This window comes from Odontesthes bonariensis, chromosome 6, assembly GCF_027942865.1.
Source record: "Odontesthes bonariensis isolate fOdoBon6 chromosome 6, fOdoBon6.hap1, whole genome shotgun sequence".
Lineage (NCBI taxonomy): Eukaryota > Metazoa > Chordata > Actinopteri > Atheriniformes > Atherinopsidae > Odontesthes > Odontesthes bonariensis.
The window spans coordinates 34139015-34151873 of record NC_134511.1 but is presented as its reverse complement, the minus strand read 5'-3'; the positions used below and the strand labels follow the sequence as shown (position 1 = coordinate 34151873).

At 51.6% G+C, this 12859-nt stretch overlaps 1 protein-coding gene across 6 annotated transcripts in view; it reads left to right on the top strand.

Moving 5' to 3' along the window:
- ncor2 (nuclear receptor corepressor 2) overlaps window positions 1-12859 on the top strand; it is a 98770-nt gene that overhangs the window by 59151 nt on the left and 26760 nt on the right. For 5 of the 6 annotated variants that reach the window (XM_075468454.1, XM_075468457.1, XM_075468455.1 and 2 more), the window contains 2 exons: window positions 1789-1949; window positions 9051-9113. In XM_075468454.1, coding sequence (XP_075324569.1) covers window positions 1789-1949; window positions 9051-9113 — 224 coding nt within the window. The remainder of the gene's footprint in view (window positions 1-1788; window positions 1950-9050; window positions 9114-12859) is intronic. The other variant, XM_075468456.1, reaches the window with a different exon arrangement.

The following is a 12859-nucleotide window of genomic DNA, read 5'->3' as shown; positions in this document are numbered from 1 at the left end:
TTTTGGTGTGGCAAATTAGCAGAGTAATTAAAAAAGAAGCTGTTTGGTGGAATCGCTGGTGTGCAAAAAAAAGGATGTGTGTGTGAATCGAGATGGGTGCAGTGATCAAGGTGGGGGTGTTTTTTGGCACAGTGTCAGCAAAGGATGCAAAACAACAGATGGAATAGGACTGCTTTCTGTTGCTTGAAAATGAATAAATAGCCTATGTCCGCATTATTGAACTAAATTACATTGTCAACCGAGACTACGCTGCAGTTATTTCAAGCAGTGGCGGGATATTTATAAGCATTTGGCTCGGAACTGATGATGATGATGAACCGTTGTCTGCTGCCTCCATGCTCTGAGGCAAGGCCTGGGGACTCTGTGACTGCTAGCACATGCTGCTGCCTGCCTGTCACCCCTGGCACAGCTGGCTCATCTATATTTAGAATGCCACTAGCCTCCCCTCAGCAAGATTAATGGAGTTGGAGGAAGATGAATGGAGGAGCACAGGGTTCAAGCTCACTGGCTATCTCCTGGCATGCCATTGTGCTGACACTCCATAAATTATCCCAGAAGTAAAAAAGAATGAAAAAGCAGCGTCTGCATACGGCACACATTCACATTTTTTCTTATTCTGCAGGATTGTATCTCATGTCCAGTGCAGACAAGCCAGCCCCCAGTGTGGGGGACTCGAGCCAATGCAGTGTAGCAGGCATTAGGAGCATGATGATTATTGACTTTGGTTTTTGGGATCGATGGAGTCGCAACATATAGTAGCTCATATTTTTCATCTCAAAATATATTACTGATATATTTCACTGGTGAGATCTCTCCATGCTTGTCACATTGTCTTTACTTGAGGTTAATATACAGTAATGTGATTTGGGAATGATGTCCCACAATATATAGCCTGCAGATGTTTTTACACTTAAGACGTTTTTATATCTCTGTGGCTGGAAACATTTGTGCTGTGTGTCTATCCACTCGTCTGTTCCATTCTTGTAAGCATGATCTCAGAAACACCTGGAGAAGATCTCTTCAGATTTGGCACAAACGCTCATTTAGACTCAAGGATGAACTCAGTGGATTTTGGTTATCAAAGAAGGGCGTCCCTGTGTTCTCACAAATCATCTTTGTTGTCAATCGCTGTATGAATTCTTAAACCAAGACCATGTTTTTCTGCTCATTATTTAACATCCTGGTCGAACCAGAAGGGGACCATGACCACATGTCTTGTGTTTTAATACCTGAATGTTGCAGTGATCGTATACATTTTTTTTGCGTAAAGCATCCATGTTTTAGAATATGCTGCTTTTTGACTCATTATCTACTTCTTAGTAGTCAGTTGCTCGTTAGGTTTCTCCTTCAGAAGCATAGTGTATATTTTATTAGTGTGCATTGGCTTGGATACATGCTGCAGTTTGAATTATTGTAGTTTGTTACAGAGGCTGTTCTTTTAGATGTGGGGTTTTGAATGCGTCAACTCTTAAGTTGAGCCTGGGTCATTTCATGTGAATATTACATCTATGCACTTTTCATTTCAGAAACGGAAATAGTCCCACAGTCGTCATATCAATAATTAAATACTTTTTTCACTGTAAGTGACGAAATGAAGTCAGTCATCTGTAGTTTTAGTGGAAACTTGGCACGGTTAGTGCGGATTAGTGCATATTAGTGCGTCGCCTCGCCTGCACAGCAGCCGTCTTTGCAGCTTTGAGTCCTGACAGTGGAACATCCCCTTGCGAAATGGTCAAAAATCTGTCCTGTTTTTTTTTTCCTGACCGTGTTGACGTTTCTCTTCTACAGGGATGACACCTCTGGAGAAGATGCAGAGGACAAAGAGCCAACTGTAACTTTCAAGGGACGACGCACAGCCAATAGCCAGGGCCTCCGCAAAGGGCGCATTACCCGCTCTATGACCAGTGAAGTGGAGGAGACCTCCGCACCACCGCTCAACAATGAGCTTGGTCAGTCTTTGTTGCACTGCTCCAAATTTGGCATTGTTTACAGAAATTTGAGAAGATTACATGGGCATAGGAGATAAGGCATAATTTGTTGATCCAATCATTGTTATATCTTTACTGAAGCTGCAGATGTTACAGAAAGCTTTTCTTATTTATTAATCTTAATGAAAACTTCTAAATGCTTTCTTTCTAACCGAATGAAAAAGATGAGAAAAAAAATAATGCAGAAGTTTTCATTTTGCATCGTCAGGAGCAACTAAAAGATGTGGAGGGCTAGCATATTTTAATTGCTAAAATACTTCACCAGAATCATGCAGAACGAAAGTTACGTATGTAACTACGGTTCTATGAATCCTGGATGACCGCCAGAGGCGGTGCTTTGAAGCACTGGATGATACATCTTGCGCATGCGCAGGTCGAGTGTTTATACCAACAACGTCACTCGTGACCCCCTGCTGACCCCGGAGAGCCTATATACTTCCGGCAATATCAGCAGGTCAGTCCTTACAGAATCTTCTCGCGAGTATACGAGGATTCTGAGTGACAGAACCCTCTGGCGGTCATCCAGGATTCATAGAACCGTAGTTACATACGTAACTTTCGTTCTATTTCATCCTTTCTGACCGCCAGAGGCGGTGCTTTCAAGCACTGGATGACTAATACCAGAAAAGTCACGAGGAATCCAGCACCTATTCACTTTATTGAGAGGAAGCAGCAGAGTCGGGCAGCAGGACCACAGCCAACGGGTTGGGAGTGGCAACATTCACCCGATAGAACCTGGAGAAGGTACTCGGTGACGCCCATGACGCTGCCTCACAGATGTCTTCCAGGGGAACGCCCCTTAGGGCTGCCCATGAGGTCGAGACAGCTCTGGTGGAGTGGCAGCTCACCCCAGCTGGCTGGGGGCGCCCACTTCCCTCATATGCCTGGGTGATGGCGTCCACCACCCAGTGAGACAGTCGCTGTTTAGAGAGCGCACAGCCTCTCCGAGGGCCACCGTAGCAGAGGAAGAGCTGGTCCGACTGCCTGATACCGGCAGTCGCGGCCACGTAGGCTCTCAGAGCCTGCACAGGGCACAGTAGGCGTAACCTGTCCTCCCCCTCCGGGGGAACAAACTGTGCCAGGTGGATAGGTCTGTTAGATGAAGACAGCACCTTCGGGAGAAAAGCGGGGTTCGGCCATAGGGAAACCCCTGAGCCATCCGAGTTCCACCTCATGCAGGAGTCGCTCACCGACAGAGCATGCAGCTCCCCGACGTGCTTCGCTGACGCGATAGCGAGTAGAAAGGCGGTCTTAGCGGAGACCCACCTCAGCCCTGCCTGAGCAAGGGGTTCAAAGGGAGGCGCGCACAGGGCGCCGAGCACCAGGTGCAGATCCCATGGCGGGGTGCGCCGCACTCGTGGGGGGCGCAGCCGCCGCGCACCTTTCAGGAAAAGGGACACCAACCTGTGGCTTCCCACCGTGCCGTTATCCACTCGAGCATGCCGAGAGGAAATGGCCGCCACATACACCCTCAGGGTAGCGGGGGGGCCGGCCGTCATCCAGGAGTGACTGGAGGAACTCCAGAATCCTAGGGACAGGACAGTGCACAGGGTCCTCACCCCTGTCCAAGCACCATGTAGTGAACAGCCGCCACCTCTGTTCATAAAGCGCCCGGGTAGAAGGCGCCCTCGCGTTTAGGATGGTATGGCAGACCTCGCCAGAGCACTCAGTCAGCATTGGGTCGGGCCCTGCAGTGGCCAGACCCACAGCTGTAGGCGGGACGGGTCGGGATGCCAGATCCGACCCTGCCACTGAGACAGGAGATCCCTCCTGTCGGGGAGGCGCCACGGGGAACCGCTGCAGAGCCTGTGCAGCAGTGGAAACCACGTCCTCCCTGGCCAAAAGGGGGCTACCAACAGCAGCCTGTGGCCCTGCTGGAGGACCCTCTGTAGCGTAGGGACTATCAGAGGGATCGGCGGGAAAGCATAGAGGAGAACCTCTGGCCAGTCGTGGGCCAGAGCATCCTGTCCCAGGGGACTGCTCTCCTCTGTCAGGGAGAACCAGAGGGGGCAATGGGTCGACTCTTCTGAGGCAAAGAGGTCCACGTTTGCTCTGCCGAAGGTGGCCCAGATGTTGAGCACCACCTCCGGATGGAGCTGCCAATCCCCCGGCGGAGGCTTGCCACGGGAGAGCAAGTCCGCCGTCTGGTTGCGTTCCCCGGGCAAATACATTGCCCTTAGGCTGGCTAAGCATGGTGCTGCCCACAGCAGGAGGTCCCGGGATGCCTGCAGTAGCAGTGCAGACCTGGTGCCACCTTGGTGGTTTATGTGGGAGACGGCCAAAACATTGTCCGACCGCACTAGTACATGTCGGCCCCTCAAGAAAGGGAGGAAAGCCTGCAACGCTCTGTGTACAGCCCGCAGCTCTAGTGCGTTGATGTGCTGTGAGCGGTCCCGCGCCGGCCACAGCCCCTGAGCCATCCGGTTCTGCCACACGGCGCCCCACCCCGAGAGGGAGGCGTCCGTCGTGACTGCCTCGCGACGGGATGCAATGGAGCCCATGGGCATGCCCTGGAGGAGAAACGAGCGCCTCTTCCACGGGGCCAGGGCAAGAAGGCAACGGTGGGACACCGCGAGCCTCCTGTGCCGGTGTCTCTTGGCGTCCAGGTGAAAGCTGTGCAACCACCTCTGGAGGGGACGCAGCGACAGCAATCCTAAGGGGACCACAGCAGCCGCAGCTGTCAGTTTCCCCAGGACGCGTAGGAACTCCACGTAGTGGAACCGCCTGCCTTCCCGAAACGGGAGGAGGTGGCGGAGGATGTCGTCCACCCGCCGCGGCGACGGGCAGGCCATCATGGTGACCGCATCGAGGGTCACCCCAAGAAAAACTGTGCTCTGTGATGGGACAAGGCCACTCTTTGTAAAATTCACCCTGAGGCCCAAACGGGCCACATGGGAAAGAAGACACGTCGTGTCGAGGGCCGCCTGAGACTGGGACGGCACACAGACGAGCCAGTCGTCCAGATACGGCAAGATCTTCATGCCCCGCGACTGTAGGCGCGAGAGGGCTGCCGTCACACACCTGGTGAACACCCGTGGGGAGAGGGAGAGACCAAACGGGAGCACCCTGAACTGGAAATGACGCCCCTGAAAGGCGAATCGCAGAAACTGCCGATGGTGTGGCGCCACAGGAACGTGAAAGTAGGCATCCTCCAGGTCTATGGAGGTAAACCACTCCCCTCTGGAGACCGTGCGCAGAACCTCTGCAGTGGTCAACATATGGAATCTCAAGACCCTCAGGAACCTGTTGAGGTTCCTGAGGTCGAGGATAGGTCGGAATCCGCCATCTTTCTTTGCTACCAGAAAGTAAGTCGAGTAGAACCCCCCCGGGGTGCACCTGGGGGTCTACCGGTTCGATGGCACCCTTGCCTAGGAGGACGTACAGCCCCTGGGCGAGGGCTCGGGCTTTCGCCGGGTCGCGGATGACAGTCATCCTGACTCGGCCATGGATCGGGGGCCGACGTCGGAACTGAAGTTCGTACCCGTGGGTCAAGGTGGAAAGAACCCACGGGTCCCTGGTGGAAGCAGCCCAGTAGCTGAGCTGCTGCTGGGAAAAAACGCCGACGGTCGGCCCCGTGGCCTCAGCGTCGGGCCCCCCGACCTCTAGAGGCTCCAGGGGCACGACGGTCGGTACGTGAGACCTGAGGTCGCCCAGGGGGCAGTCGCCCAGGTGCCCGAAAGGGCTGCGCCTGCCGCTGAGCAGGCTGTGGGCGTGAGTACTGGGGCCGAAGGAGGCCCCTGGCCCGTGAGTGGGTGCCGCGCTGCGGGGCAGCTGGACGACCCCTAGGGTTGCCAGGCGGCGGCGCGCTTCTGTGAAGCTCAGACAGCTGCTGTCGGGTCTTCCCAGCTTGGACCGTGCGCTCGAGGGCTTCCAGAGCCGCGGAACCAAACAGCTCCCCCGGTTCCACCGGAACACTGCGGAGGGTTCTCCTGCAGGCCTCCGAGAGAGGGGACTGCGCCAACCAAACCTGGCGGCGAGCCTGTACGAGAGTAGCCATTACTCGTCCCAACTCCCTGGACATCAGTGCAAAGGCCTGTAGAGAGGCGTCAGTAATACCGTGGACAGAAGTGTCCAGCTCAGTCTCCTGCAGGGATGACGACAGGGTGAGCAGCAGGTGGGACATGGAATTACCCATGCGAGCCATACGTGCTGCCGCCTCATAGGCCTTCGACAGCAATTTATCCGTAACCCGGCACTGGGGGCGAGGACACCTCGCCTCCTGTCTCAGAGCCTCATTGGGTGAGACGATCAGGGCGGCTATAGTGGGCTCAACCGCTGGCATGCGGTCCAGGCCGAACTTGGAGGCGTCCTGCATGGCTGCCAGGGTCCGAGCATCAGCTGTCGGACGGGCAGGGGCCCTAGGGTCCCTCCAGAACTTCTGTAATTCCCTCAGATACTCTTCTGATGGAGGTACAGTTAGTTCAGCGGGGGTTGAGGAGCGCCTGAAAAAAGCACTGGCCGAAGCTGGCTGAGCCTGCGGCACGTCCAGCTGTAGCCTGGCTAGAGCCGTACGGATGGCGGCTCCCACAGAGCCGTCCTCACTACCACCCGCAGAGCCACGGGCTGAAGAAAGGGAGCCCGCTGCAGAAGGACGGAAGGCTTCGTCTCCCAGGAGCACGTCCGAAGCGTAGTCCTGAAACATAGTAGCCGAAGCTGCTATGGAAAACGCATCCTCCTCCGGCCCGAAGGAGGCCGCTGGAGGAACAAGGGCACCTGGCTGGGTTGCTCCAGCCCCAGGCTGGAGAGCCAGGAGGAGGGACTTCATGCTGTCAAGCTCCGCTGTCAGCTGATCCACTCTAGAAGTAAGCCCGGACCCCTTGGCCCTCTTCCCGGCGCCGTGGTCGGCTAGACCGAGACGGGGCCAGCCGCTGGTCAGGGGTCAACTGAGGAGACAAGGGAGGGCCCAACAGGCGCTCTACCTCAGCCAGCCTTGCAGCCCTGACAGCATGAGGCAAAATGCCACAATTCATGCAGGACTCATCTGAGAGACCCTGCCTCAGATGGCCGAGGCACGAAGGACACAGATCATGGCCATCCTCAAGCTGTAGAGGAGCCATACAGGCCGAGCAGGAGTGGTTGTGATCCATGTCGGGACCACCTCTAGCACACACACACACACACACACACAGTGTATTTGATGATAGTACGTATTTTTGAATTCTTATTCATATATGTCTTCTTCTTAGTTATAGATGAATGCTGGGAGAGGGAGCCGTAAACGGTGCCTTCGCCAACAATCAACTATAGGCCGCCTGTTCTGGGAGCGGGGGGCGCACACGCCGCCGTGCACCAGGAGAGGGGCAATCCAGGAGAGGGGCTATTGCTGTATTCATACACTGTCTATAGTTGGATGCCGGGAGCGGGAGCCGCACACGGTGCCTTCACTGACAACCACTATAGGCCACCTGTGCTGGGAGCGGGGGGCGCAAACGCCGCCTTACACCAGGAGAGGGGCTAGTGCAAGTTCTATTTTAGCTATAGATGGATGCTGGGAGGGGGAGCCGCAGACGGAGCCTTCACCGACAACCACTATAGGCCACCTGTGCTGGGAGCGGGGGGGCGCAAACGCCGCCTTACACCAGGAGAGGGGCAGAACAATAGCAGCAACAAAATCAAAGAACCGGCACAACCGAGTTGGCCGCTTAACATAGGCAGGTTACAGATGCCGGGAGAGGGCTAGCAATGTAGCCTTCACCGACAATGCAACTATAAACAGACTGTTACTCACGTGCAGCGCACAGCACCGGGAGAAGGAGCGAGCATGCTACCTAGACCGGCGCTTGTAACAGCTGGCAGTAAACTTCATTAGCCGAGGGAAAGAAAAAAGGTTACATACCTCTCGGCAGTTCGTTGCGGTCTCTGAAGGGCGAGCAGCTCGCAGCCTCGACGGGACGTCGCGAGACCACCAGCAGCGAACGATGAAGTAAAAATTGGTTTTAGAATTCGTCTCATATGCAGACGCAGTAACTTACCTTGCGCAGCGAGAAGATGAAAAAGGACTGACCTGCTGATATTGCCGGAAGTATATAGGCTCTCCGGGGTCAGCAGGGGGTCACGAGTGACGTTGTTGGTATAAACACTCGACCTGCGCATGCGCAAGATGTATCATCCAGTGCTTGAAAGCACCGCCTCTGGCGGTCAGTAAGAATGAAATAGAACTGAATTTTGTCACCTTTGATCTAGTTTTGGCCTCTTGTCCATGACCACAAGAGTGCACTGTTGTTCCTCTGTCCTCATTCTTTTCTTGAACTCTAGTGTTGTACTCACTAGTTTTTGTCAAAGGGACATGCATACATGTCACAAGAAATCACTATGGTAAACCATACCTTCATTAGGCATTGTGTGTAGTCAGAATTGTATTGGCATAAAACCAGAAGTGTTATTGAAGGACAAAATGCTATGTATCAGCAGAGTTCCCCTGCCAAGCTTTCTTTTTTCCCTCAGATGGTAATTCAGCCTTGTGTACACGAACACTATTGCTGCAGGCTTGTATGGGTTTTTGATGTTTCAGCAGTTGTGTGTACATGCCGCAGTCGTTCTTGCGGCACAGGTTTAGTCACAGGGAATCCCCAGGTGACTCGGGCTGAAGGGGCTCTCAGTCAGCAGCTCCACCCCTGCCACCGCCTGTTCTCCTACTGGCAGCGGCGCTAACGGCCCACTGTGCCCTTCACAGGTCCACATAGAGGACACATAAGCACAGGCTTCAGCTCTGCTGTCTGCCACACAGGGACAGCCTGGCTAATGGCCTGTACAGGGAAAGAAGCCAGTTGTTATGTCTATAATCATTAACTGACTTCTCTCCTTGGATTTCCTGCTTCCTCCATCTAAAACAAACGGTCCCTAGCGACCCATGCTGCAGCGTTTCACTGGCAAGCAGCACAAGCTACCCTGCCCCCTCCCTCTTATTCTTTTTCTTCTTTCTGTCTCTCCTTCCTTTCCTTCTGTCAGTCACTCCCTAACTGACTTTGTGACAACTGCCCACTCCCCCCGCCTTCTCTAACTTGGTGGTTCTCCATTTTTTTTTTTCTTTCTTTTTTTTTTCTTTTTTTTTTTTTTTGACAGCCAATCTGGAGATGAGTGAGAGCTCTCGCTGGACTGAAGAAGAGATGGAAACTGCCAAAAAGGGTAATTCAGAGTCAACTTTTCCTCTTCCTGTTACGAGTAGCTTATTGCATTTAATGTGCACTATGATACAGTTGTTGAATTAATCAACATTAACAGTTCTAGCACTGTTCGAAAGCATAGACGAGTGATGCGGTTGTGACTTCCTGTTAGTGAGGCAGCAGCTGCCACGTGCTGCAAGATTGTGTCTTTGAGTTTGTGTGTCAGTCTGGCTGGATGGGTTTGTTGCGCTTCGGAGCGGTTTTCCTGTCTCTCTGGGTCAAGGCCGTCTGTCTTTTATCAAGGAGGCTGTAAAGTCTGTCTCTTATCAGCCAGCCTCTGCAAATGCAGCAGTCATTAACTCGGGTTGTTTATTGTCACTGACTGAAGATTACCCAGAAGCCTATGGCTGATTTGCAGGGGTCAGTGACATTCTGCCCATTTTCCTAGCACCGGCTATCTGTGTGTTTCCAAGTGTTCAGTGCATGTAGTGTGAGCCTCAGTTACTGATTGAAGGAGCTCCTGACACTGAGTGATTTCAGCTACACACTACTCATGTCACTGGGATTCTTCAGTCATCCGTTGCACCAGATTGATGGCCAGATTTGGTTCTCAACAGTGTGGGTATTTAAAGAAAAGATGAATGCTTCAGTGAGTAACGTTGATATTTGTAAATATTTTTACTTTTGACTCTTGACATCACTAAATTCCAGCCCGAGCTGTATATTTAATGTGCCTTTTTGTAGATGTATTTATTTATTTTTTTAAAATCTTGGGCTTTACTCAAGGCACCTTCATTGTGGCCATTCTTATGTCATTTTCCCTTTTGTGACGTTTGAGTTGTGCTCATAACTATTTGAGCTTGTCTGTCTTTGTAATTAGCAACAAGTGAAATGCCTGCAGCACAAAAGTGACCACATTTACTCCTGGAGTTTGCATCCGCTTTACACCGCGTGGTATCTGCTGCAAAAGAGGGTTTGTGTAAGCTGGCAGTTTTGTGTGATTGGAGGTTTATTTTTGCGATAACTGGCGCTGGTCTTGCTTGAACACGGTCCTGTGTAGTAATCCTGGTTAATGTCTTCAGTTCCATTCTCCTGCCGTGGGATTAGCAGGGCACTCCATCCCAGAGGATTAGCCTGGCAGCTCAGCAGAAGCAGTTCTTCTATGAAGGGCTTATGTAACCACAAACACAGAATTCCAGCCACAGTACAGTGGGGCTGAAGAGGAGGAGCTGCCCTTAACATTCATCAGTTCGAGCAAAATAACTCTCACCTGCTAGAAAGGATTCCCCTTCCAAGAAACTCTCCAAGATCATAACCTACCTCCCACCCATTTGCTCATTGTATTGATTGAGCTTGTCAAGGTGCTTTCCTTGGAAGGTGATTGACATGTGTATGTTTTAAAGAGGCTTAGATGTCCTGATGCTAATATGTTTATCCCCTTGAGCTAACCAGATCTGAATAATGGCATTTATAGTGCTTGGCAGTACATTGGCACTCCAGCATCTTCCTGCCAGCAAGTTTTGCCTTTAGGCCACAAGGCCACACTGCTCATAAAGACTGGGACTTCAGACAGCAGATGACTGGGCTTTGTAACGCTTCTGTGTTGAACCCACTAGCTCTGCCTTTCTGTGTGCGTGTCTATGGCTGGAATGTGTAGCCAAAGTTGTGTTTGTGTGCGCACACTTGGGACATGCTGTGTTTGGTTGCATGTGCAATAGTCTTGGCTCGGGTTTATGTAAGTGCACTAATCTGCCAGACTTTGCTTGGGTGCGGGCAGGCAGCTGGATAATGCAGGAAGAACCCATTTAAAGTAGCAGCAGGTAGAGAACGCCATATTATCTTTTCTGTCTTTCTCCTCTGCTGTTGCTCCGTTTCTCGCGCTCTCGTTTGGAAGATGGCAACAGCCCAGATTGGCAAGCACGGTGGAAGATTTGGCAAACTCCTCTTTTCCCCAGTCACTTTCTTTCTCCCCCTCAACTCTGTGTTGTTATAAACTGGAGAGGTCACATTCAAGATGAAAAGCAGGTCAGTCAGGGAAAATGTGAAAGCCTTTATGCTTTCTCATGGTATCAACATCAACTCCCTCTCTTCCCCCCTCTTCTGTCTGTGCTTACTCTCCACTTCTGTATCTTTTCCCATTCTCCATTGTCTCTGTGGCTCTGCTCCCTCTCGATCTCTTTCCTCTCTCTAGCTGCTCTCTGTTTACTCTTGGACTGCCTGAATGTGTGTTTGTGTCTGTGTGCTAGAGTATTAACAAGAGAGACGGAGAGAGAGGGTTTGAGTGAGTCTGTACTCATTCATGCATTTGTGTGTGCGTGCGTGCCGCTGTGCCTGCTGGCAGAGTGAGGTAGGGGGAGGGACAGACTGACGGAAAGAGGGAGGGAGAAAAAAAAGAGAGATAGAGGAGAGATCAGATGAGGGGAGAGAAAGGCTGAGCACATAGCACCGCCCCACAGTCCCACTTTCCTGTGGAAGTCTTCCCAGACGACCGCCATTGGGGAGAGACACGGCAGAGAAGAACGGACCAGCACTCACCGAAGCGCAGGGAGGACACTGTGAGGAAGAGGAGGGGAGAGGCCAGGAGCATGTGCTGCTTTGGAGCATGTCAACCTGACACCAGCTCAAGTATCAAGCCAGCTGGCAGGAAGAGCACCGAGAGTGAGCTGTTTTCATCTCCTCTGCTCTGGATCGGAAGGCCCAGCCCAGAAGAGCTTCCCGGCTGGCCCTCTAGAGATCAGACCGTCTGATAGTGTTCTACAAAGCAGGGCCATGGAGCGACGGCTGGACTGACAGGCATGTGACAGGAACAACAACTTTGTTGCCACACCAGGTGTTGATTGGACTTTCTCTGGGAGGAGCTAAAGGGAATACCGTGTGCTGATTGGGTGTGAGGCCACCACCTGTTTCAGTATTGCTTCTGCTGATTGGGCGTTTGTTCCATGTGTGTTGCTCCAGCAACTAAGGCCATGAGTCGACCAGAGCCGCTTGGGATTGCGTGTTGTGTGTTTGCATGTGATGGAATAAACTGTATGCAGCTAAGCGTCATGACAAAGTGACCTTTGACTTTAAATAAATGAACTGGTCTGTTATTAATTCAGCCGCACCGCATGTTGCAAATAGTCCATCTTATTTAAATCTACTTATTTGATGTCGCTTTCCGCTAAGGTGCATGTGGGCATATGCGTGCTCTGATAGGTTGGATAGTGTCTGACTTGTAAGGCAGTATAAACCCATTCCTCCCCCTTTTTGAAATGGCTGTAAAAGGTTAATAGGTGGTGGTCACGTGTCGGAGTCCTTTTGAAGTGAGACAAACCAACCGGTCTTCTCCTCATTTCTCTCCTGGAGAGGCTTTTCTAGCAAAACTTGTACTGGCAACAATTGCTATTTCAGCTGAATAACCCTTTTCCACATTAACACATGAAAGTGTGTTGTAAGTGTGTGGCGGCTTTTAGACATCAGAAGCTCTGAATTTAGGATATCCTGTAATTATCGTGGCAAGTTCTTTTTTTTTTAAATTTTTTTTTTTTATGCTAGCATTAATAAACCTCATTACAGCATATAGTATCAGACTTCCCCCATTTGCTCGATGATGCACAGAGTTTCTTCTTGTATGTGTATTGTGAGAGATGTTGTTTTACTTATGTCAGTTCAGACATAAATATAATAGAGCAACAGATGGATTGCACTTAAAATGTTTCTGTGCTGACAGTTTTGTGGATGGTTTATCATAATTTGGCTGACATTTTTATGTGTCTTGATATTTTTATT